We start from the raw sequence: 27,537 nt of genomic DNA, 5'->3' as shown, positions 1-27,537 counted from the left end.
CTGAAGATTTTCTATTCTTATAAGAACTCTCTTTGTCACCTATCAGATCCCTCCCTTTTAATGCCTGCTTGCCCGACTTCAACTAGAGCTTATCACGCCTCTAATATCAGACCACTCCATCCACGCACTAACACTTTCAAATACAGTTTTTTTCCCCGCATGATTGAACAGTGGAATTTGTTACCTGCCAAAGTTCGTTTGTTACCGATTTCTCAATTTTTAAATGCTATTGCTGATGTATAGTTCCTTCAGATTTTTATATTTCATTTGTTACCCATTTCTCAATTTTTAAAATGCTATTGCTGATGTATAGTTCCTTCACATCTTTATATTTCTATGTTCTTGTTTCTCCATATCATAATCAGTTTTCTTCGCATGTAAACCCACTCCTGCCATAGCCCTAACGGGCTGCAGTATGTATAAATAAATAAATAAATAAATAAAAAAATCAGAATCCAAGACGTCACAGCCCCCAGGTGCGGGAACTTAAGTAGGCGTTGCCACCCGTATTTTGTTGTGCGTTTTCTGGCTTACCAAACATCTTACCGTTGTAAGAGTGGTGTTTTTGGTGCGGTAGAATGGTAATTTACTGATGCAGAAGAAATCATTTTTCACTTTAGTGTCCCTTTAAATTTTTTTGTGATTTAGAATGCAGCAATAGGGCATATGATATGTAGATAGGCATACGTTTAATTTATTTTTACCCTCATGGCTTTACAGCATTAAGCCTGTTTCACGTGCTAGCGATTTTGCCCAGAAACAGTGCGGCACCCGTCGGGAGAGCAAGCCTCCTTTCCTAATACCAGTTTTCAGAGTGGCACGTGCTCCTGCAATCATGATTGCAACATTTGGGAAAGTTCACGAGTGGTGAGAGTGGCAACGAATGGTGGAGCGGCTTGAGCAGTGACATTAAGATCACGTGGCAGGAACGTGGCTAAAGCGCGGCCGGTGCAGGGAACCAGAGAACTCGGCCGCTCAAGCAGACGGTTCTAGCAGACGACATCCGCTGCCAGTTTGCATGTCTTGTGTGGTTTTCAACAAGCTTTTTCATCACTCAAGTTGTCCAGTGTCTGCTTGTTTGGGGATGCTAAAAGGAAGTATTTTCGCAACAAAGAGGAGGGTTGTTTGGGAAGAAGTTATGTACTGAAGCCGAAGGTACTCATCGTTGCAAGTGACGCTTACTTCCATAACGTCAATGTCAGCGTCGCTCGAGTCGGCCATGTCCGTCGGTGTCTCAGAATTGCTGCTTGTTTCCATCTGTCCTTTTCGAGTTCCATTCTTTTGAACCAGATTGTCCCCACACGCTGTTTTCTTCTTGCCTCTTTCTTCCCCCGCGGGTGACCACATATGAGCCCGGACAGACACGATGAAATGGCTGTCCATGCGTTCTGTTTGCAGTGCATGTAGGTGCTTTTTTTTCCCCCTTCTTCACAACTACGAACTAGTGTGTTCGTAGTTTTGTTTGTTCATGTTTCTTCAGTCAAAAGGTGAAGTACCCCGAGCTCTACAAGGGCCGCCTTTCTCCTCGAATGCTTAGATGTGAAAAGGGATGCGAGGATCTTTGAAAGCCATCCATAGGCCTCTTGCATCCGGGTGGCCGAGATGGCACCCGAATGCCTTGCGGCATCCGAAAACAAGAGCCATTGGCAGACATGCACGTGCTTCAAGCTCAGATCACGGATATACGAACCAACCCATTCATTTGCTTCCATGTGGCTAATCTGTGCGCATGTACTAAACAAGACTTTTAGGGTCTCGTCTATAAAGAGCTAAAAGAGACATAAATGTGAATAAAACAAGTTTTATTCACCGTTCCATACACAGTGTTTTTATTTTTTGCAATGTTTACAAGCACAAAAGTGGAGCACCAACTTAATACTTCGATCAAACCCACTGCTCAAGCATGCCAGAACATGGAAATGTGGAGCAAGGCGCAGCTCTTGAAGACCGCTGAAACCCGCGGCTCATGGGCGCTTTCCACAAGCAACACTGTGCATCACAGTGGCATGTGTCGCACCAAAACGAAGCACGTGAACCGAAGCTGCGTCTGCGCGCCGCACTGCCGCTTGGCCGCCGCGACCACCGCCGTCGCTTGCATGTGAAATGGCCTTTGCAAAGGGAAGCATGCATGAGCAAAAAAGAAAGAACAATACAAGAGAAAAGTTGCACATAAACAGACAGACATACAAAGCAGTACAAATATAATTAAGCAGAGGAACACAAGCAGTGCAATATGAAACAAGAACGGAAGTCACTCGCAATTAAAGAGATCAGTTAGTAGTACAATGCTCTGAGGGAGGCAGTTCCTATCTATACAAATTTTCGGCAAGAAAGATTCAGAATATGTTACAGTTTTCCATCTTGGCACACTTACCTTCAGTACAGGTTCAACACATAGGGAGGTGTATGGTGATGATTATATCAAAAGTGTTTGAAGGTAGTGATTGTGATAAAATGCTTTGTGGAACAAGCGGAGGCGGGACAACTGCCGGCGTGTTGCAAGCATGGAAAGGTTAAGCTCAGACTTCGCGTAGGATATATGCATTGAATGCATGGTGGCAGTCTGGTGTGAAATGTATGCAGCGATTTTGTATTGCTTCTAGTTGGTTAATTTTTTTAACGGATGTGGTGCTAAGGAGAAGTTAAGTTTAATATATCACAACCTGTAGTTGGCATTTGCAGTGATTGAATCTATATGATCCTTCCGCGTTAGGTTACTGGTACAGGTAGCACCCAGGCATTTGGTTAAGGAGACATAAGAAATGACAGTATTATTGAGAGTGTGGTTTGGGCACGTTGATGAAGTGCGACACACATGGATGCATTTACATTTAGATACATTTAAATCCATTTCCTATTTGTTGCAACTGTTGAGAATGGCATGCAAATCTTTTTCATTATCATTTGTTATTAAGTGATGAATTACACAATTGTTTGTGAATAAGCATATTTTTAAAGAAATTTATTAGGTACTGCATTTACACGATTGCAAGTCGACCCCCCATATCGCGTGACAGGAAAAAAAAAAGAGAGAGAGAGAGAGAGCGTACCCGAGGGTGCATTCGATAATGAAAATTTATTAGTAGCTGACATGGTCACTGAACTACTCGTCTTCACTAGTGCTGCCATCGTCCTCGTTGCTGCGGTCCCACAGCGCGTCGTGGTCCAGCGAAATTTCCCATTTGGAAAACGACCACACCAGGACATCTTGGGGAACAGCAGCCCACACCGAATGCACCCAACCACACGCAGCCGTCAGGGAGGCTCTTTTGACAGGTCCGGTTGGCGTAATTTCGCGGTCTTCTGCCGCCAGCCACTCGTTGTACTCACGGCGGAGCAGGGCCTTAAAATAAAGGCGAAGGTTCGGGCTTGTTTCATGACCATGTCGCACTTCACTGGCAGGGACCGATCACGTATTTCAGCGACGTACGCTGCAGGCTTAGCCTACAGCTCCGGAAAGCGTCCAGCTTCGGCACGTGGGAAATTTCTCACTTGCCGTCACAGGTGGAAATTTCGCTTTGCTGCAGTCGCCACTCTCGCACCACCCGTTCAGAAACATCGAAATTGCGACCCGCTGTGCAGTGAAGGCGTAAAGGATTGAAGCCCTCTTGAATGCTGCTGTGAACAAGTGCCGAACGATTAGTGGGCCTGGAGCACTCATGACGACTGGGGAAGCGTACAAGTAGCACATAGCCAGCAGTCAAGTGGAAAGCGTCAAGCCAATGCCAATGCCTTTCAACAGAGAAAGAGAAACCTGCTAGCGGTGTCTGCTCTTCCATGAACTACCGACACTCCCCGCAAGCGCTGCCGTTCTGAGGGTGCCGCTGCAAATGGGAACAGCGGCGCTTCCACCAACTATTACCCCCCCCCCCCCATGAGTGTTGCATGCACTGTAAAACTCTCAAAAATGTTGCGAAACCCTTCCGAAAGCGAACAAACACACGGGATAGTGAAAAGATACGGGTAGGGCCATAGAGCAAACATAAAATTGTAACTACGTTGTAGCTCTCGTTGGTCTCGCTTTTTTGGCAGGGCTGTGTTTTGGTTTCGATTGTAAGTCGACCCCCGCCAACTTCAGACTTTCAAATGTAAAAAAAAGTGGTCGACTTACAGTCGTGTAAATACGGTAGGTCATTGAAGGGACCCTGAAACGATTTTGTACAAACATACCGAGTCATTAGAGTAGGTCCTTCTGATCATTAATTGACGCATCTAAGTGCTCTGCATAAAGCGTGTAATTTATTATAAGGTTTTAAAAATGTACACCACTGCTCGGTGGAATTTTAAGTCACCCCTACCCATATGACTTAAATCACCCAATTGACGTCAGTAGGGCGAGCTATCCGAGTGGCTCCCCAGGGTGCATCATCAATAATTTTTCCACATTTATGGTGAACAAATTATGTTTGTAATAGTTGGAATGTTAGTTAATTTGTTTCTATAAAAAGAAAGTAACAGAAAGAGAATGCACAAGAACAATTTCTCACTACACTTAAGCACTTCCGGCACACATCAAGCGTCATCTGCTTGTGTTACAACGTGCTCCATTTTGACGAGAGCTCCGCGGTCAGAGTCAGTCTCAGTCTTTTCGCGAGCACTATGATTCGACTTTGTTTCGTTGTGGACTGCAAACGTAGCGACTTGCAATATGTCAAACTGCAACATCGTGTCCCTCTGCAAGGCAGTAGACGATCGTACTGGCTGCAGCGCATCGGACTTCTGCTATCCGATCGGTGCCAGGATTTGCGCGTTTGCGGCTGTCACTTTACGCCGGAGAATTACTACCACAATAACGTTTCGTGAGTCCGGTATTCGGGTAAAGGCAAGCGCAAACGAACAGGGCCTGGCCGCTTGACCGTCCAGTTTCACGGGGCGAGCATAAGCGCAAATGTGAATGGTTTGCACCGTGCAGCCACCTGGTGGCACAGAGCTCAACCACACACTGTAGCAGTAACTAAATGTATTCTTCTTTGCTGCTGGTGTAAATTTTTTGCAGGAGTGTATTCATTAATACGTTCTTGTAAATGTTTAAAATCTTTTACACTTGGTTAGAGCAATATAAGCTCTTTGTTTGGCTTTGTAAGCTCTGTGCCAACGGGTGGCTGGACCGTGGAGACCAATCAGGCAGCTCACACACGTCTATGCTAAAGTTCCTTCATCAGCTTGAGTTTATGCCTCCACTGTTCGGTCACAACGCCCAGCTTGCCTGTGGTTACCGGAATACCAGACATGTTCGGCACTGCAACAGAATGCTCGCAATGCAAGCTGCTTATAGCTCTCGCTTGGGGTCGACTGCCAAGCAGCTGGCGAAGAGTTTGGAGAGGCTTCTTTTACACGCTCCTAGAGAACCGGAAGTCGACGACATGACGTGCCATCATGACGCAGAGCCAGTTAAAGCGGAGCTTAGCCTCGATCACTCAGCGACCGATTTGAGGAGAAAATGCATGGCTATAGAGGAGGGTAACTTGTAACTCTCTTAATGTGAGACGTTTCACACAAATTGTGGCGCGAATGATTAACTTTAGCTGTACCCTATGCATCTACAAAATTTGTCCAAACCGTTTCACGGGCCCTTTAATATAAATCGGAAAGAGTAAGGACCCAAATATAGATCCCTGTAGAACACCTGATCGTACTGTAGTTGGTGTCACGACCGTTACTAGAGACAAACTGCATACAATTGGTAAGGAAAGCACAAATCCAAACAAGCACAAGTGGATTTGTAAAATAGCAGTGAGTGATTAACTTTGTCAAAAGCTTTAGCAAAATTAAGAAAGATGCAGTCAGTGGTAGATCCAGATCAAGGGATAAGACGTAATGCTTAAAGAAAAGAGCGGCCCTTTATATGAACTATCAACTGCAAGGGTTCCAGAGAACTGGAAGAACGCCAACATTACACTAATCCACAAAAAGGGAGACATTAAGGAATTGAAAAATGATTGACCCATTAGCTTACTTCCGGTATTATATAAAATATTCGCCATGATAATCTCTAATAGAATGAGGGTAGCACTGCACTTCAGTTAACTAAGGGAACAGGCTGGTTTCAGGAGGGGATACTCTACAATGGATCACATCCATGTCATCAACCAGGTAATCGATAAATCCACAGAGTACGATAAGCCTCTCTATATGGCTTTCATAGATTAGCAAAAGCATGAAACCCATGATCCCATGATCAACTACTTGAGGCTCTTTGGCAAGAGCTGATCCTTGCACTATTAAACCCCATACATCATGACGATCTGTAGTAGGTGGGTGCCCTTCGCACTTGACCCCCTCTACAATCTTCTGGGCTGCTATTCAAAAACATCTGTTGAGTATGCAATATTTTGCAAATTTTTATTTGATTGTCTTTTTCTTTTTTCTGAGCCTGCTTTTTTCTCATCTAGTGCAGGCAGACCCAAAAGCACCTTTCAAGTTCAATGCACCACCTACAGAAGCCACCCCAAAGCCGAAGCCACCCGCGCCGCAACTGGTAAAACACATACGAGATAAATTTCTTGCCTTGCTGGGATGCCGATGGTGACACGAATAATTTAAAGCAATGATACAAAGCTTGCAATCAGGGCATTTGTTTCGTGGCTGAAAACTTTTGCTGCAGTGATACACACAAAAATATTAGAAGAAACGCAAAACGAAAAGGCAGTGTGGCCGTGCTGTGTGTGTGCGTCGTCTAGTAAAAGCTTGTTAACCCTTTGAGGGTCGATTTTTTTCACCATATGCAACCGCCCAGGGTCGATCTTTTTATTGCAGATTCCAATTCTTCTTAGGGACTTATTTCGAAAAAAATTTACCGTAATTTTTCTAGAGTGACCATAAAGTGAGAAAAAAAATGTTTTGCGTTGATATATATGCACTCTTCATTCATGAATAACAACAATAAAAATGGAAATAAACTTATCAGAATTAAAAATTTGATGTATTTGTATGCACATAGTTCAAAACTTTGAAGATCCGCACACGAGAATATTTCACAAGTGCCAAATGTTCCTGCTCTTAAGGCGGAACTGCTCTTAAGGCGCGATTGACGTGCGGATGGTGTGACGCGAGCGTCATTTTGACACGTGCCCAGTATGATCCATCACGAAATCGTGCCGCCGCGTGCTGCCGGTCGGAGTAGAAAAAGACGCGTCGCGCGGCGCGTCCGCCAATCAGAGTTCAGGTGTCACGTGGCATTTGGTCACGTGATTTTTTTTTTTTTTTGCCGCCAGATGGCCCTGCTCTCTGCGCATCTCGACGGAACCTCCTTGGCGTAAATATTTTTTTTTTCTCTGCAAAACTGGCGCGCGCGTCATAGAAAACACGTGCTACCGTGATTTCGTTCGCACATCGTGTTGTTTGCGCATCGTATTCACCTAAAATGGAGAAAGCAACCTTCAACGAGGCCGTAATAACTAAAGTGGAGAAGCGTCGCGTCTCATCGCTAATTATGGCAAGACAATTTGCTAATAATATTACCAGTGTATGGTACTCGCTCTCTTCTCAACCATGCAGGCCGCACCCACATATACCTCCTGACCCGCATTTTTTCTTGCTTCAGTATCAGCATCCCCCTTAATAGTAGCAATCGCCTCTTCTGCTCGGTGGTAAGCGAACGACACTCCTTTTTATATGTGAAGTTGTAAACAAGTTGTAAACGTTTTTCGCGAGCGAAAAACGCGCCTTGCAGTTCTAGCTTTACACTACTATGTACGTCCGTAGCGTAATCAAACTGCGTAGGTGCGCGCACTCAAGAAAACTGATGGTTGTGTGCCCCTCAAAAAAAGCAACACGTGTGATAAACTTCCGCTAATGTTGACCTTATCGCCAACCAGCTAGGGCAGTTAGTTTTCGCGAGTCTTAAAAAAAAGAAAAAAGAAACGGAAACGCATGCACGGTGGCATCCTTCCTATGCGCACCCCTGTGAGTACTAAACGAGCGATAAACAAGCAGTCGCCCTTTGAGCGATTTGAAACAAGATAGCCATCAGTTTCGCAAGCAAAAAAAGCCGAAACCGGCCGCGAAACAAAATCCAAACGGCCGCCCGCCCGCGCGCATGCCAATATGCGAGCGGTAGTATATAGAGGCGCGGGAGCAAACTAGCGCTAAAAGAAACCATTCAACAAAAACCGAGAGAGGGAGGCGCGCGAAAAAAATTCACTGTATCCCCACATAGTGGCAGCAACATGACAAAAGAAAAAGTTAGGAATTTGGCGCACTTTTTAAGCGTACAGACGGCGCGGTAAATATACGGCATCGACCATTTTCGGACTTGTTCGCGGCACTGTATATTTACGTCATTGACCATCAAATGGTTAATATGTACCTGCTTAGAGCTTACTAGCAGTTAACATAGAATTGCACCAAATTCTTAACCCATTGTCCATAGAGCCTAATATATAACGACCTTCCGTAGTTCGTGATGTCAGTGTGTGGTTGTGCTGTTGACAGCGGTGATGTGCAATTGGTTTTGCCAGCCATACGAATAAATGGAACTGCAATGTTTCTCATTTAATTTTAACTTGCTTAACCGAGTTCTAGCCAGAACTGAACCCAAACCAATATTCTTAGAACGTGCCTGAACCCGAATCAAGTCAAAACCAGAAAATAATATTGGTTACTGTTTTGGCACGAACTGACTCGCATATAGAGGACAAACGGTGCTAAACATAAGTCTTCAAAATACAGTTAAACCTTGATATAACGAAGTATTTAACCTTTTATGACTTGTTGGCCATAGAACACCATGTATTTAGAACCTAAATATAACATAAAGTGTCTGTATACACGATTTCAATAGAACAAAATTTCGGTACTGCCACGAAGGGATACCGAAGCAATAAAAATAAACTTCCACGGGCGCAAATAGCTAAATGGTTGAATTACAAGCGGCTGCTTGCAAATGTGCCTCTTGGCGCCAAGATGGTCTTGGACCAAGAGTGGAGCAGCATTGTGTTTCATATAAAGTCGAAGTGCAATAACATTTTATTGTGCTTCATGCGCTGCAGTCCTTGTGTGTATGTGAAAACGGGTGAGGGTGAACTGAGAAGGATGGTGGCTTGACGAGTGCCATCTTCCTGTGCTAGCAAGGGGAAAGGTGGAGGGGGTGGAGGTTTGCGTGTGTCTCCTTTTTTCTAGCACAGCTGTGGCTGCGCACCCCATTTTAGAGCTCATCTGCCGTATGTGCAAAGAGCGGGCATGCTGAGATGGCCTGGCCAACGTTCTAGACATACAGTTAATTTGGATTTCACTGGACTGACAAAAATGTCCGAATTAATTGACTGTCCAATTATCGTGGATATCAAGAAAACAATAAACGAGTGCGTACTACGTCAACATGCTTTTATTTACTGAATGAACGAGCAAATCCTGTTTCCATTTTGGGCAAAATGGGTGTTTAAAACGGCAATTCTCGTCATCATCTTGTAACTGATTAGCACTCGCTGTGGCCCAAGCCTCGCGACTTCCTTCCCAGCACGGCCGCAGCGCATGGGACAGCACGGTTTTTCACAACCGCGCGCCCATCAAGATTATTTTTTCGCCAGTGAGCTGGTCGCCAACCGATTGTCCGTCCATCATGACGTAGCCGGTGCTCTTCACCCTCAACAAGATAGCACCGAGTCAAAAGGAAACTACTGCTTACAGCTAACGCGGCAGACGTAACCTCGACCGCTACAACACGGCCATAGACAGCGAACTTGCGGTTATAAAGGCGCGTGGCCGACACGTGCACCTAGTCTAGCTGACACTACCCTTTGTGGCAACAACTGCGGACGAAACCACAGTCGCTCTCGATGCAATCATGGATGGCGACTACGCAGTTATGAAGGCACGTGGCCGACGCAGTGTCAAGAGCGGAGCTAAACGCAAGAATAAAGGCATATAAAGGCTTTAGTAGCACAAATAGGGATGAAGCATTTCAGCGTTGCTGTCATTCACGTATGATTTCCGCTGTTGACCATGGCGATGCGGACACTGGTGCTTCATTTCGGTTGGACACTAGCACCGTTCTTGTTCATTTGCGCCGCACATTTCCCGCGTTCCACAATTGCCGAGCTCCGACACCTGTCTGAAAACTATGTGAGGCCAAATAAATCCCAATTAACAAAAGTTTGATTCCACTAAATAATGCATGCACCTGCCGGGACCAGAGGATGAGTCCAAATTATATAATTTTCTAAATTAGCGAGGGTCAAATTAACGAGGCTTTACTGTCCTTCAGTTTCACAGCTCTGTTTGAGAGGTAGCCAAAGTGGTGATCACGCAAACTAATGGCGCTGCAATCACATCTTTCTTCACTCGTGGCACTTCTGGTTTCATTTCTGCTTTCACTTTTGGTCATTTTGGTGGTGTTGCTTTATCTGTTGCTGTGTTGTTAGTGTTGTGTGATGCATGGCAGTTTTTCTGTAGAAAAGCTTTGTGCAGAAGCATTTCTGCGTGTTATAAGAGCAACAAGCTTCCTCTGTGGCTCTGCTTTGCACTCGGCTGCGCCAGTGGCCAGGCGCATGGTGATGGTAGTCACTATTTTTTCGTGCCACCAAGACGTCGGAGGGCTTTAAAAATGAGAATATGTGCTATGCCGAAAGAAAAATCGCTTCAGAGAAAGTTTGTGAACATCGTCTGAGTAGCCTATATTTTGAAGTACTACTAGCATATTAGTATTGTTAATAGGAGTGCGCGAATATTGAAATTTTTGAATATGAATCGAATACAAATAAGGCAAAAAACTGTCTTCGAATATTGAATATATGTGTAGTATTAAAAATTGCAAAACGAGGTAACAATAGCTTTATTACCCTTTTAAAAATAATATTGCATTTTATATGGCTGCTTCAGGTTAACGAGGCACTCATTATAGGTAATGCACTCAAATAATGTCAGGTAATGATCTGTCAGGTAAAACGCTTGTTACAGATTATCGTGAAGGAAAATTAACTGCTTAACACGTTCAGAAAGTAAGTGCTCTCTATGCACTGTGGCAACATTTCCACCGGTAGAAAAGACTTTCACTAGGAACTGAGGGGGGCAGGGATGGCCCAGTACTTCTGGGCGAGTGCACTTAAAAAGTGGGTACTTGAAGCGGTCAATTGACTGCCACCACTCATAAGGATTCTTGCCCCTTTCCAGAAGAGGCTTTTCCGCATAGTCTGTAACTTCCCTCTCAGAGGCAGATGCCAAGTGTGTCTTCTCCTTGTTCATCACTAGATCGTCAAACGCATTCCATACACTGGATGCCACCAGAGGACGCGAAGTCTATGTTGGCACAGCAGTGTCCCCACTGGGTTCCACGTCAGCTGCCTGGAGCTCCCTTGTCACAAGGTCTTTCAGCCAGATCATCTGACCAGATGCCTGATGAACTGTGGCCTCAAAGTGCTGATTCAAGAAACATGACCAGGCTGGCCACTTCGTCAAATTCGCACTCCGCAAAACGGGTCTTGATACATTTTGCAAGATTGTTAGCAAACCCCGAGTTGCCTTTGCAACCTTCGAAGCAGTGCAGCATTCCAAAAATAATTGCAATTTGACATGACAAGGAGGGGTACTTTTCAGCACTTCAGATCACAGTTGCGTCAAATAAAGTTATCTATGCTCGTGTCCAAAGTGGTGAGCTCAAGTGTCATGGACTCTTTGAGTTCAAGGATCCTCGAGAGCATGAGGTACTGCCTGTTCCATCTTGTCAACATCCTGCACAACATAAAGTGCGTCTTTGTTCAACTGCCTCTTCAGATGGTTCAGTCTTCTGCACACTAGGGCTACGTTTGTAATGTCCTACAATCACTTTCGCCTTCTTGCAGAGTCTTTTGATTGTCGGAGTGCATGACATCGCATCACTGTTCACCATCTGCAGAGTGTGCGCAAATCAGGCTTGCTGGAGCCATAGCAGTCTCCTAGCAGCCACTCGGATATTGTGACTGTTGTCTGTCACGATGTAATTCATGCAGTCGATTGTTATCTCCCAGTCTGTGCATAGCTGCTCCAATGATGCAGCTATGTTCACAGCCGTGTGACTCTCCGACATATGTCACGTGTTCAAAGGGAACTTTTTATCTCGAACTTCACCATAAGAAAATGACAGATGTGGCTTACAGAGCCCTCGTTGGCCCGTGACGTCCAGGTATCGCTCATAAAAGCGAGAGTGCTCGTCCCTTGTTCAAGTGCTTTTGGCAGCTCGTGTCATACCTTTGCTCTTTTTTTGTCGTACAAGTGCGGGACGAGCACATGCGGCAGTTGGCAGACAGTAGCACGGTGCAGCTGCTTTCATCAATGCTTTGAACCTCTGGTTTTCTACAAAGCTGTAAGGGAGAAGATCTAAGGCGACCATTTCTGCCGCTTTCTGGTTAAGTTCGTTTGCTTTCTTCTGAGACAATGGCTGCTGTCTCTGCTGTAGTATACCGTCCAGGGTCACTTGATTCTTCAATGGCACGTTTGCAGCGGTGTCTTTTTTGTACTATTTCATCAACAAAGGGTGCTGTTTCATGTGATTTTGAAGAGTAGTAGTCGTTCCCGTTGGCGTTTGAGGAACACGTTCGCACGATTTGCACTGAGCTGTCGACGGCGAGAGTCTTGTGTAGTACCGCGAAAGAGTTTTTCCGGCTTTCTTTTCTTGCTTGCTCAGTGGCTCGTCTTCTTCAGTTGATGCCATTCTTGGAGAACACGCTTGAGTGAGGGCTCTATCAGCACCGATATAGTTACAAATAGCGCAGCGGCGAATTCAGCGTGGTTTGCGTTTGCCTCACAGAGCAGTAGCGCAGCACGTAGCAAAGAGCCAGCGACCCCCTTAGAAAAGTGGGAACACAAGGCAGGAGTTGTCGATGGCGATTAAATGTTCTGCTCGAACATATATTTTCTTCTTTTTAATTTTCAAACATCTAAGAATTGTCCATGGTAACATTTTCTAGATACATGTTTTATTGGGTATACTTACAGAGCCCAAAAGTACATCATATATCATTATGAAAGAGCCCTGGAATAAAGCTTGGTAAAAAAGAAGCCGAAACTGATCATGTCTCACGGACCTGAAGCAGGTAGACTGAAACAGAGCATACAGATAATTAGCGGATCATGTGAAGTTCTCAGTGTATAAACATGTTCTTAGGAGAATGCGGAGCAAGGATATAATTCGTTAATTGCTCAATTACTTGCAGTTATTCGCACCTATTTCCACCGTTATTCAGCCGACCTTAAATATTCGGGAATTTCCGAATATGCATTTCTCGAATCGAATATGCTTCGAATAAGGAAAATATTCTATTCGTATTCGAAATTTCAATTTGCACACCCCTAATTGTTAACAAAAAAGTATCGATCCCTTGCAGGAAATGGACTACGGTTTTGGGCACAATTTCGTGCCTTTTCTTTTTTTTTCTCTCTTCATGAGCACATCTAGAAGGCAGAAAATTTTATGCAGAGGTCACATTCACTAAAAGAACAGACTTGAGTGTCAGCAAGCACTCAGGCAGAAGCTTAATTGCAATGGACATGCTCGATTGGTTTCAGACCATGCCGTTGTGTTGGGAAGAATCAAGGTAAAAAATATGCGCTGCTAACTTTGCGTTCAGCAAGCTTAGCACTGTGGCATTTCCTGCTGTATTCTGAAATTTTCTATTTTCAGTAGAACCCCGCTGTTACGTTCCTCACTGCTGCATTTTCCCGGCTGCTATGTCGTTTTCATCCGGTCCCGGTATAGCTTCCATAGGATCCAATGTATAAGGAACCCCGCTGTTACGTAGTAGCTGTGGAAATGTTCCCGCATGGTGCGTCGCAACCCGAACCCGCCTGGGCTAAAGTAGGCAACGCGCTCCAACTGCCATTTTGGCTTTTGACGAGTTTTGACCGGGCTTGGCTATGAAACTGGCTGCAAGAAGCCGCACGCCAGTTTGAGAGGCCGCCACTAGGTGACCATTCGTGAAAAATGCTCTCACTATCATCACTGTGATTATGGTCACCGCATGGTTATGGTGGCTAGCCATGCTAGCCACCATAACCGTGCTACCATGCTAGCCAAACCATGCTAGCCACCATAGCATGGTTTGTTGGATGGTTCGACTCACGGAGGAAGGAAACTCGGGAGAGGCTGTGACGTCACTCTTTGTGAAGCTATAGCTAAAGGGAAGCCGGAAGTTGGCGTTGCTCATGGCGTTGCTCCGCCTATCGGGCCAGCTCTCCTCACTTGTTTACATTTCTCGCGAAACCACGCCGCGCTGCGCGCAACCGGGCTGCTCGGACGCGCGCGCTCCGCAGCAATACTAAACAATCGTTAGCACGTTAGCATGATTACGCCAAAGAGGGCAAACTTTCTCGCGGATATTCCTTCGTCCGTTGCCATTGCCGTGGCGCGGTGACGACAAGGAGCACGAGCCGCATGATGCAGGGGAGTTGCCAAATCCTAGCTTTGGAGTAGCCGTCGCGGCTCTGGACCTCCTCCACACGTACGTCGCACCTCACAGCGACGCTGACAGCAATGCGGCCTTCCAGGTTATTGAGAAACGTGTGGTGATTTCTAGCGAGCGAAAGAAACGGCAAGCCACCATTCTAGACTTTTTTTAAGTTCTAAGCGCACTCTGTGGAAATAAATTGTCTATAGTTGAAGCTGCACTTTTTTCATTCATTTTTGGAGCTTTCCTCACTGTTGCGTTTTCCCGGTTACGTTTTTCTTCCTCAGTCCGGTGAAAAACGTATGAACGGGGTTCCACTGTATTTAGGATGCAACACCACACACAAGTGACACGTGGAGCATTTTATATGAGACAACTAGTGTACAAGCATCTTCGAGTCATGAAAATTGTTGTCTTTGAAGAGCATATCACACAACAGGCTATTTCAAGCGGCTATCCTGCCGTCACAAGTGCTGAGATCAACTTTGGAGAAGCAGACAGCCTGAAAATAAGCCGGGGGAGAAAAAAAGAACAAAGTAAAACGGTGGCATATATATCAGGAGATCACGTCCACCAAAAGCAGTACAGTGCTCTTGCATTTACAGACGGCGGAGGCAACTTTTATCACGCAAGCCTCCAAACACCACCATCAAGTGATAACAGAAACTGCATGCACAAAATGAAGAAAAATGCCTATGACATCGAATACATGTGCACGTGATTCTCGGCCCCGTACAAACACTTCACTGAGATGAGGCCATCGGAAATTATTCCTCAAGAAATTTACCCCCATTTGAACACACAATAATTTGTTTGTCGGAGACTTAAGCGGAATGCTGTTTCTGGCGATTTATTCTGGAACGTCCCGGTCAGGATAGACAGACCACCTGTGCGTGATGGCAGTTGGTTGCCACGATCTTTAATGTGACACGCATAGTCAAGATTTATGTAGCCAAGCGTATATACTCAATAAAAAAAAAAAAATAGAGCAGTGATCACGACTTAGTTCACAGGGTAGGTGCACGCAAACGGCCAGAAAAAAGGTAAAATTACTTTGAGCAAAAGGTTATTGAAATCACTATGTTGCCTGTTTTGTTTATCGAAAATAAAATTAAGCTTTGGCATACATATGTACGGTGTTTTTCTTTTTTTTTCTTGCCACGGGGATCAGATTACATATCTCACTTACAACTTTTATTATCCCTGGGTGACAGTAAAAAGGCATGCAAAATGCCGTATTTTCTTGCATAATGATCGCACTTTTATGTAAAAAATATTTACACAAATTTGGGGGTGTGATCATTACGCGGGTTAAATTTTCTGCAAAAAGAAAAAAAAAATTTTTTTTATCCCACGTTAGCTGCGGGATGACAACAGGTCAACAAACAGGTGGATGCCGCTGTAACAGTGCAGGACACCAAAACTAAAATGGCAGCCGGCGAAGCAAGCTGAACGCGCCGAACACGACTTTTTTTCTTGTTGCGAGTACATTACATGCATTGAAACAGTTTCTTCCGAATCGGTAATGAATACTATCATTAATATCGGCAAGTTTGTGGCAATAATGAGCCATGTCAACTTTGAGGAGACAGAAACAGAGATGGGCACGCTTAGCTGCCAGTGGCATAGAAACACATGGCAGGCAAGCTGCGAAAACTGCGGCATTTGTCTTCACTACTATGCTAATATGGCATGTTTCCGCTAAGGGTGGACAAGCAGTTTAGCTGTGTTACAAGCGTTGTGTATTAATAGGGTACACTTCTAACGTATCAGTGTAAATGTGGCCACTATCGTTGCCACTCGCGATTTGTTGCGTGCCCACGAGTTTGAACGTGAGGAATCGAAAGGCACCTTTTTTGTTGCTGTTGACCACAACGATTATAAAGCCTACAAATAATGAAGCTTTCCTAATGATATTTTCAATTAACCAATGGCCCTCAGTCTCCAGCGGCTGCGGAGCACCTGACCAAGGCGGCGGTTACACTTGCAACGCAGCAGAGGGTGCTAATAATCCCTGGGTCCGGACAGGCTGCCAATGGAAACTGACCCTTGCAACGTTTAACTCCTGAACCCTCTCGAGTGAGGCTAGCTTAGCAGGACTCTTTGAAGAACTATCAGACATTGTTTGGGATATTTTCGGCCTTAGTGAGATTAGAACTGGTGAGGCTTGCACCTTGCTGAATAACGGCCATGTCCTCTGCTATAGAGGTCTCCCGGATAAGAAGCAATGTGGGGTAGGATTCCTCATCCATAAGGACATAGCGGGCAACATTGACGAATTCTACAGCATCAACGAGAGGGTAGCAGTAGTCATAATCAAACTCAATAAAAGGTATAAATTAAAGATAGTACAAACCTACGCTCCAACTTCCAGTCATAACAATGAGGAAGTAGATCAGTTTTATGAAGATGTCGAATAAGCGATGAGAAAAGTGCAAACGCAGTATAGAGTAGTAATGGGTGGCTTCAATGCAACAGTGGGGAAAAAGCAGGCGGGTGAACAGGCAATTGGCAGCTACGGTGTCGATTCTAGAAACGCTAGAGGGGAGATGCTGGTAGAATTCGCAGAAAGGAATAAGCTGAGAATAATGAACACCTTTTTCAAGAAACTTAGCAACAGAAAATGGGACCTGGAAAAGCCCTAATGGTGAAACAAGAAATTAAATTGATTTCATACTTTCTGCCGATCCCAGCATAGTACAGGATGTATAAGTGATAGGTAGGGTAAAGTGCAGTGATCATAGGTTAGTGAGGGCTAGGATTCACTTCAGTTTGAACAGAGAAAGAGCAAAATTGGTCAAGAAAACACAGGTGAACTTAGAGGCAGTAAGGGTAAAAGCAGACAAATTTAGGCTGGTACTTGCAGACAAATATGCAGTCTTATAACAGAGAGATGATGCTGACATAGAGGTCATTACCTCTATGTCAGCATCATCTCTCTGTTATAAGACTGCATGAAACCGTAACGAGGCTGGCTTCAGAGGCAGCAATTCAAGTGGGAGACAAGGCACCAAGGCAACCAGTAGGCAAGCTCTCCCAAGTAACAAAGGACCGAATAAAGAAACGACAAAGAATGGAAGTGTCCAACTCAAGAGATAAGACAGAATTCGCGGAACTGTCAAAACTGATCAACAAAGCGAAAAGAAGCAATATTAGAAATTATAACGTGAGAAGGACTGAAGAAGCCATAAAAAATGGGTGCAGCCTGAAATCAGTGAGAAGAAAACTTGGCATAGGACAAACCAAGATGTATGCACTGAAAAATAAGCAGGGTAACACCATAGGAAATTTTGAAGGTATAATAAAAGCAGCGGAAGAATTCTGTACTGACCTGTACAGTACCCGGAGGAGTCAGGAGTACTCTATTCAAAATAATAATGAACGCTATACAGAAACTTCTATAACTAGAGATAAGGTCAGAAGGCCCTTGCAAGGCATCAAACGGGGAAAAGCGGCACGAGAGGATGGAATAACAGTTGATTTAATCAAAGATGGAGGAGACATAATGCTAGGAAAGCTGGTGGCTCACTATACGAAGTGTCTATCGACTGCAAGGGTCCCAGCAAACTGGAAGAATACAAACATTATACTAATCCACAAAAAGGGCGATGTTAAAGAACTAAAAAATTATATGCCCATTAGCTTACTCCCAGTATTATATCAAATATTTACCAAAATAATCTCCAATAGAATAAGGACAACACTGGACTTTAGTCAACCAAGGGAACAGGCTGGCTTCAGGAAAGGTTACTCTACAATGGATCACATCCATGTCATTTACCAGGTTATTGAGAAGTCCGCAGAGTATATATAATAAGCCTCTTTATATGGCTGTCATAGATTACGAAAAAGCATTTGATTCAGTAGAGATACCAGCAGTCCTAGAGGCATTACGTAATCAAGGAGTACAGAACGCTTATTTAAATACCTTAGAAAATATCTACAGAAATTCTACAGCTACCTTAATTCTACACAAGAAAAGCAGGAAGATATCTATAAAGAAAGGGGTCAGACAGGGAGACACAATCTCTACAATGCTATGCACTGCGTGCTTGGAAGAAGTATTCAAGCTATTAAGCTACGAAGGTTTAGGAGTAAGGATCGACGGCGAATAGCTCAGCGACCTTCGGTTTGCTAATGACATTTTTCTATTCAGCAACACTGCGGACGAGTTACAACAAATGATTGAGGACCTTAACAGGGAGAGTGTAAGAGTGGGGCTGAATATTAATATGCAGAAGACAAAGATAATTAGAAAAACCCGGGCAAGGGAACAAGAGTTCAGGATCGCAAGTCAGCCTCTAAAGTCTGTGAAGGAGTATGTTTACCTAAGTCAACTAATCACAGGGAACCCTGACCATGAGAAGGAAATTCACAGAAGAATAAAAGTGGGTTGGATCGTATACGGCAGACATCGTGAGCTCGTGACTGGGAGGTTACCGTTATCATTGAAAAGGAAAATATACATTCAGTGCATTCTACTGGTACTGCCATATGGCGCAGAGACTTGGAGACTGACAAAGAAGCTGGAGAACCAGTCAAAGACTGCACAAAGAGCGATGGAACGAAGAATGCTAGGTATAACTTTAAGCGACAGAAAGAGAGCGGTCTGGATCAGAGAAAACTTGTATAGACGGTACTCTAATAGACATTAAGAGAAAAAAATTGAGCTGGGCAGGTCATGTAATGTGCAGATTAGATAACCATTGGACCATTAAGGTGACAATGGATACCAAGAGAAGGGAAGCACAGTAGAGGACGGCAGAAGACTAGGTTGTGTGACAAAATTAGGAAATTTGCAGGTGCTAGTTGGAATTGGTTGGCGCAGGACAGGGGTAATTGGAGATGGCAGGGAGAGGGCTTCATTATGGTGGCTAGAGTGGAGTAGTGGGACGGGTGCCTTATCCGCGCCATGGAGGAGGAGCGCGCGGAACGCGGTGAAAATTTAGCCACCGCTAGGGGCAGCGCTGTGTTCAAAGGTGCCACGCTTGCGACTGCCGGGCACTGACTGGGCTTCGCCGGCGGCGTTGACGCTTCGCTATCGCCTCTGTCGTGGTCTGTGAAATTTGTCTGCAGTGTTGGGTCGTTGGGTTGCCACACGAGGAATGGACTCTTCAGATTCAGACTGTTGGATGTAATGAACCGTGCCGTCAAGCCGCTCAAGTATGTGCTTTGTACCTGGATGCAAAGGCGGGTATCGATCTTGCTCGCAAAAGGTTTCTGTGTTTAAAGCCGCAACTGATGTCTTGCGAAGTGAGCAATGGGCCCGAAATATTAAGTGGGCTGACAAAGAGCTTACCAATGACAGCGTGCTTTGTGAACAGCACTTTGATGAAAGATTCGTCTAAAGGACCTACCGGCACACTATCAACGGTGAGGTTGTGGAATTGTCTCGTAGTCGTCCGCGTCTGAAAGAAGACGCCATGCCTACTGTGTTCCCTGAGGCACCCACGTATTTCACGAAGAAAGCTCAGATGCAAAGGAAAGGGAGAAAAATATGTGAGCAAAGTGGACCTGCTGCAAAATGGCAAAAGCTGAACGCGATCAACAGGCAAGACGCCCAGCAAGAAGATGCCGCAGCGGACACGCAGCTATGCCAGGAGCCAGATATGCCAGATATCATTGCCTCAGATATACAGCACGCCGTGCAACTTGAGCGTATGTGTCATAACGTCTGCCTACTTGATGCAACATGGAATAAGGTAATGTTTCCACGTGAACATTACAGTGTGTTTTTCGGAGCCTTTGAGCTCGAGGGCAAGAAGGTTGACCACATCTTGCTGCCGAATTTAGTGAAATTCAAGTCAGAAAGGAACCAACCGGAATTGTTGTGTTGCTCTGTATTCCTCAGGGGCCAATTGCGCTCACAGTGCACTGTTTCTTGGCCGGAGGAAGCACAGTCAGGGCTTGACAGCACACATGCACTTGTATTATGTGGAGGCTGTGGCGTGAAACCAGAGAAGCAAGGAAGATATATATCATTTGCTGGGTGCTACTTTTCCATCAAGTGCACTTATGTATGTGAAAGCCCCTGCATTCATTGCAAATACTTGAGAAAACTGCTGCAGAATCCATTTTCACGAAAGCGACGGAACGGGAGAGAAACAGTTAAAAAAATAATGAATGCAGATGTTCGGTGCAACAGAGCCATTGCCATTTCTACTCTAAAAATATAAGCTCTCCAAGTAAAAGGAAAAGAGAAAATTAATTTTAAATGATGTCAACACTGAACAAAACCTTCGTGAGCGAAAAATAAACACGCTACACGCGAACCATTGCTTCATATAAGAGAAAAATATTAAGCAGTTTACACTCCAAACAAAGCCCGTAAAGAAACAAACACTCAAGACACAGTTTGACTGCGCTCACTAAATGGATTAATTCAGATGAAGTTTGCGAAACATGTCAAATCTAGTCAGTGCTGAGAAACATTTAATTCTAAACTAAACGCCGCTTGCCAGTTGCGTCTATCAGAAACATTGTGCTTTTCGTTTATGTTAAGTAGCCCTATTTAAAATTTCAAATGCATGCTTTTCAACTAACTAACAAAATGACAAGTTCATGTCCTGTTAACACGTACGCGGCATGTAATTATTGGAAACAAGGTGAAAGTAAAAACATGCGGCCCAAGGCGAAACCGGCCAGCACCGCTGCCACTTGTCGCGCAGCCAGCGCCATCTACTGGGGCTGCCATCTTTCATCGCAAATTTGTGCACCCCTCCGCTCTCGCCCGTCACACTACCCCCATCTAGCCACCATAGCTTCATCCTGCAGTGTATATACATAGGCTGATGATGATGATGAATAAAGCCAAGGCAAGTTTGGTTGTGGCTTTCTTTCTTTTTTTTTCACGGAAGTGTGGAAAGGGATGAAAGGAATGAAATGGGGCATCTGCTTAAGAATGTTGGTGTGCAGACCACTTGGTATGTCTTGAAGAGTTGTTCGCGTCGCATTCAACAGATGGTAAGCGCAATCATCATTAGCAAGATTAGGCACACAACGTATCGCTACGGCAAGTGCGGGGTGTAATCATTACACAGGAAAGAAAAAAAATCGAATTTTGATGACAAAATTCAGGGGTGCGTTCATTACGCGAGCGCGATCATTATTCAAGTAAATGCAGTATAAGGTTTATTTGGCGCAACTCACTGAGTGCAGTGTCTTGATAGCGAGAGGAGTGTTTGTCGTCACAAAAGGAGTGAGGGGCGACTAGCTTACCAGCAAAGCTCTTGTGCACCTTACAAGTTACAGCACGCAATGCATCCTTAATAGCACTACCTCTGCACAGGCACTTGTTGACTTTATTGCACATGTTAAGAATAAGCAGGCCAAAAGAAAAAGAGCATTAAACAGGGCACTTCCAATTTTGAAAATTGAGTTGGTTGGAAAAGCAGAACCATAGCGTACAACCGCTCACTTGTGCCGTAGTTTCATCTTACAGGTACTAGCTAGATCCATCTTTCAAGGGCGTTGCTATGGGAAACACAGATACAGGGAAGTCCTTGGCATAAAACTCTTGTGTGCACAGCTAAACTACAGTTACCAAAGAGCAAAGGGTGCTGGCCATTTAGAAATAACAACCTACCGCAGTGATCAAGTAGCAGGAGTAGGTGATGCGGTGTGCGTGAATAGATACGCGACTGCAGCGCCATTAGATACACAGGCAGTGAATTCTCCTTAACCATGGGTGATTTATCATAAAGCTGTGAGTGCATAGCTAAACTAAATTTAGCAGCAAACAAACGCTACAGGCTAGCTGGTGCAAATGAGCCAGCGCAGCAGGAACAGACGACGCACGGTGCATGTCTAAAGAATGTGACTGCAGCGCCAGCAGTTCCAGCAACAGCTGCTATGGCCACGCTGGCTAGTGGGCAGGCATAATGAGCTGTGAAACTGAGCGTGTCTAAGAACCTTGGGCATGGCATCATGTGCACTGTCTTCCCACCTATTTAGTGCCAGGCATTGCATAATCTCTGGTTTCGGAGAGGCGTTTAGCAAGAAGCAGATGAAGCATTCGCTACCAGCTGCCGGCACTTTTCATGGTAGGGTCGTCGTACTGTGGGCGTCAATGCTTCTTTCCCTTCTTTTGTTACTGTCTGATGCACCTGCTGCCTGGACTGAGTGTCACTGGTGTTGCTCTCACCTCGACGTCACGTCTTTGCACTAGCCGTGCTGCATATCTGTATGTTTTGAAATTTGTATCACATTTAATACTCTTTTGCACCTGTGAAGCATCCTGTCCTTTGAAGGGGTCAGTGCCAGCGACACCCTTAAGAATGGCGAGGTGAGCCAGGCGTTCATTGGTGTTTTCTTCTGTCATAGTCAAGTTCGGCATCGTGTTACTATAGGTGCTTTTACGCAGAATTCAAGCCACAGCCTTCACTTAACGAGGCAAGTTTTTTGGGTACCCCACACAGCATTGGCAAGATATATTTTTATAAAATCTAATCAAATATATCTATGGTGCTTCATACTCTCCTTATATTCTTTCAGACAAACTTTATTCTTCTGCAAGGTACATTGAGCTGGGCACTTGATTGCACTGCATGCTGAATATATGTTATGCTTATTTTTGCATTTCATTTGTCGACTGTGATGCATAGAAAAAAAGTTGTTTTGTTGTGTTTTAGACTAGTTAGCCATCTTACATGGTTGTTTGTAACCTCTGTATATTATGCATAATAATGTCTTATTCATTATGCAAAATAGAAGTGAGGCGTGCAGACAGGACACAAGAGTAGAGAAGTGGACAACACGAACGCCGACTATCAACTGAAGGGAGCACTGAGGCGAAAAAAGAAAGCAGACACAAACCTCATTTACGCATGCTGGAACCGCCCCTGCGCCGATTGGAATAAGTTAGCCGTGCAACATGCGGACATCCTATGGAGGATGAAACTTCCGGAGCTTCAACAAAGTAAGAGGAAACACCTTTCTAATAATTCACCGTCAAATAATGTACTGATTCCTGGAGACGTCATCGTAAGTGATAAGCATAGAAGAACCCTTGCTTTCGGTCCTAAGCACTGTTGTAAGCCTAACATAAAACCCGTTGGATGTTTTAAGCATACCGCGCTGCATAACCAGGTTCGTCCCGGAAGAAGAACGCTCGCGCTGTATTTCGGATTGCATTGCTAGCATTAAACAATCAAATTCTCATTTTAAGACGCCTGACCCTGTCCGACCGTTAGTTGATTACCTTGTGGAGCATAAACTTAGACCAGTAATATCTGACAAGGAAGGTCATTTCGTAATTATGCCAGATGACATGTTTTCAGAAAAAGCGATTTCAGCCATAGAAAAGAATTTGCAGCCAGTAAACTCAAGCCTTCGGTAGTTAAGCAACGTGCGGTTGACCTCTTGTCAAGGCATAATCTTTATAGGCTTGTCTGTAATGTCAAGAAAGCTAAATCCCTCACCTTAGAACTGTTTTTCTCGGCCAAGACCCATAAACAAGAAATTCCTTTTTGTGCTATAGTGTCAGAGAAAGGGACGTGGCAGGTTTGTGTCGCTAGTTACCTACAGAATTGCCTAGCTTCTCTAGTTTTTTCAGACCCCTTTTACCTACGTAATTCTCAGGCACTAGTTCAGTATTTGAGAGAGGAAAACCCTGGTGATTGTACAGCTTTTAGTATGGATATCGAAGACCTGTATTATTCCTTGCCGCATGACGGATTGCTAAATTCCGTAAATGAGTGCATTAAAGAACAAATGCGAGAGTCGGCTTTTATAGACAGATGCGGTGTTTCCATGGGAGCTTTTCTAGAAATTATATCAACGTACTTGAAGTCGACGCTGATTAGGTGGAGAGATTGCGTTTTTCTGCAGAAATCAGGCATTTGTATTGGCTCGAAGGTTGCCCCCTATTCTTAGCAATATTTACCTGAGTAAGGTTGACAGCTGCTTAGAGAAAGCCTTAGGTGAAAGCGTTATCAAGTTATTTTGTTACGTACATGATTACCTGATTTTCTACAATAGGGAAGAATTCGATTCCGCTGTTACCTCAGAGAGTGACCAATTTAAACTTTATGGAGGAGGATTAAAGTTTACCAAAGAATTTCCTCAGCGACGCTTAATTCAGTTTCTTGACATTTCCTTGATCTTCGAACAAAATCATGTTTGTTGGCAGTACTCCCCAAGATCTTCGAAGCCGTTGCTAAACTTTCAATCCAAGCATTATAAATCAGTAAAAAACGGAATTGCCATGTCGTGCCTTAAGTCTTCCCTCACCAGATCCTACATGCACAAAATGAGCGCCAGTTTCAATGCGCAGGTTCGGCGCCTATTAGAAGCAGGTTATCCTAGTGTAGCGGTGGCCACTGTGGCTGAGCGCCTAAAGAAGTCGGTTTCGAGAGGGACGGACGTGATTACAGAAAGCAGTAATAGCAAAAAAAGAGTATTGGCTATTCGGTATATTCATTCAGTGTCGCACAGGCTTAAAAAAGTTGCTAGTAGATATGATGTTAATGTCGCTTTCACCGCTCCCAATAAGCTAGGTAAGATATGCGCTGCCGTACAGAATAGAAAGGAGCCGGTAAAAGGCAAACAACGAACAGATATTTGTCCAGTGAAGCACAGTAAGAACAACAGTTTTACTGACTGTCGTATGGGTGTGGTCTATAAAATTCCCCTTAGCTGTGGCCAGTTCTACGTAGGGCAAACGCGACGGTGTATCAATCAGAGGCTAATGGAACATAAAATGTCGTTAACCGGTGGATCGCCTTCTAATCTTTCGCTACATTGCAGAGATTGTAACTGCACGCCAGAGTTAGACGAATGCGCGATATTGTACAGGCATAAGAATGAAGATACGTGTCTTATGGTAGAGGCATGGCATATCTATAATGGTGGAAGTGCGTGCGTGAGTCAGCCTTCGATTACTTTACATAAGAAAGAGATTAAGTGCCTTAACAGTTATCTCTCACGTAGACCGGCACGTGTACCCGATTGACACGTGGTGTTACCATTCCTGAGCATGGGCAGATGAGTTTTGTGTCTTCTTTCTTTTTTCGCCTCAGTGCTCCCTTCATTTGATAGTCGGCGTTCGTGTTGTCCACTTCTCTACTCTTGTGTCCTGTCTGCACGCCTCACTTCTATTTTGCATAATGAATCCTTACCAACTAGCTCAGCTTTCTGTCGTAAATGTCTTATTTTTCAATATCCTCGCATTTTTTTCTTCTTCTTTAAGCTTACAGTGGTTAAGCTCCTAAATTGCAATGCGAGATATACGAAGAAAGAAATCATCTCACTATGATAATTGGGCTATGACTGTGAGAATATGGTCTTACAAATTTGCACCCCCCACTTATAGGTCTCGGAAGATTAATATGTTTTAGTAGGTGTTTATAAGCATGCTATGTGGGGTGCGCAACACAATGGCGGGTGTAGTGAAGGGGCTCACATTTTTTTTTCTAGGGGTTTTGTGTTCTCCATTCTTTTAGTGCACACTTCTGATAATTACATATAATTGTTATAACTGATAGCTTGCCATGGGAGCACTGTATTAAACAGTTTATTTTACCATAGAACACATACAAAAGTTGACTCTGCGTAGGTGCTCATTGTTATATCCAATATATTGTTAAAACCACTATTGTCCTGAGTTAGGCTGCATAGTATTCTGTTACTAGTCCATAAGAACTCTTAAATTGGTAATTTTTAAAGTACTTTGTGTAGTTCTCTCTTGAATCTCTACTGAGCTTTGTGGAACCTTCTGTGTACGAGTGTTGCTTCCCTTAGTTGCCTATACTAGAATGACCCACGTCAGAGCATGCCTTTACAATAACCATTCTTTTTCAGACAGTGCTGGTATCAAAGCAATGAAGAATCCATGCTCAGCTTTAGATGACTGTGCATTGGTGAAAATCATGCAGTCCAATGTTTTGCTGTGATCAAAGCCTTATGAAGCGTCTCATGATTTGTTGTTTCCAGACCCCAATGGCCATATTTCAATAATACAAGAATGTTATAAGTCAATGATGCAGGCGCTGCGCCATGAAGGAAATCCTACTACAGTTGAACCCGGCTATATCGAACTCGCAAGAAAATGCCTATCAGTTCGATATGGAGCATAATTCGATATAAGCCTGCTAAATAATTGGATGTCATAAAAGCACATACCATTTACAAAATCACTTTACTGATGAAACCAGCTTAGTTTCGCATGAAATAGTTCTGCGTTCTGCATTTTCTTCTGCTTGGGCAATTTTACTGCCTGCAACGCACACACTTCTCCACATTTTCTAAGGAGTCAGAGTAGCTGAGGCTGCAACCTTCTGCATTTGCGCAGAAGCACCGGACTAGTGCGGGCGCACCAATCCGGAGGATGTGGGCAAAGGACCGTCATTGCTTTCCTCATTGCGCCCACTTTCAGTTCTGCTCGTTACGATGTGGGCATTGTAGTCTTCGTTTTTGGGCTCTCCCATGGCCGCGACACCATCATCTGCATTCACAAACTTGTCGACCGTCGATTCGTCAACAGCTTCCGGAAATTGTGACAGCTCGCTCCAAACTTCGGTAACACCAGCAGCGGCTTTGTCGCATTCATCAGAATTTAGTCATCACCGAGCACGCGGAAGCCGGCCCATCTGAAGCAATTTCGCATGAACCACTTGTACACGGCCGTGCGTACGCGTCGGGTGCCACAGGCACTGGGTCGCGAGTTTGTCCACTTTAGCCCTAATCTCCCCCTTATTCAAGATCGTGTTGAGAGTGCTCCTCGGAATCTTGCAAGCTGCGAGGACGTCCGACTTCTCATCGTGTTCAACTCGACTTATGATTTCGAGCTTCACGACGAAAGGCCTATTCTGCCACTTCATCACGGCAACACTGAGGGAGAAGGCCCTAAAGGCACAAACACAATGAACCAAAAAAGCAGTGAGACAACTCGCACTTTCGCCATCTTGCACGACGAGGGCACAAGAGCCTCTGATTGGCTATCTAGGCAAGCGCTGCGGGCAGGCCAGGATAACTTTTTGCAGGGGGGTGTCAACGGCTTGCCCAAGGAAGCGCGGTCATGGTAGGGAGAGCGATTGGATGGACCTGTGCCGCCGGGTTTCCCCACCATCGCAACGGAAAGCCAACTTCTGGGGGCACATTTCCGAAGCTTGACATTTGATATATCGGGAGTTGCTACTATTTTTGTTCGATGTAAGCATAGTTTTTGCTATATATACTCATT

At 44.6% G+C, this 27,537-nt stretch overlaps 1 protein-coding gene across 6 annotated transcripts in view; it reads left to right on the top strand.

Moving 5' to 3' along the window:
- LOC142584701 (BTB/POZ domain-containing protein 6-like) overlaps positions 1-27,537 on the top strand; it is a 119,661-nt gene that overhangs the window by 45,885 nt on the left and 46,239 nt on the right. For all 6 annotated transcript variants that reach the window (XM_075694900.1, XM_075694899.1, XM_075694902.1 and 3 more), the window contains one exon: positions 6,393-6,478. In XM_075694900.1, the coding sequence (XP_075551015.1) occupies positions 6,393-6,478 (86 nt within the window). The remainder of the gene's footprint in view (positions 1-6,392; positions 6,479-27,537) is intronic.

The sequence above is a fragment of the Dermacentor variabilis genome, chromosome 6 (genome assembly GCF_050947875.1).
Source record: "Dermacentor variabilis isolate Ectoservices chromosome 6, ASM5094787v1, whole genome shotgun sequence".
Classification (NCBI taxonomy): domain Eukaryota; kingdom Metazoa; phylum Arthropoda; class Arachnida; order Ixodida; family Ixodidae; genus Dermacentor; species Dermacentor variabilis.
This window is presented reverse-complemented; position numbering and strand designations above follow the sequence as displayed.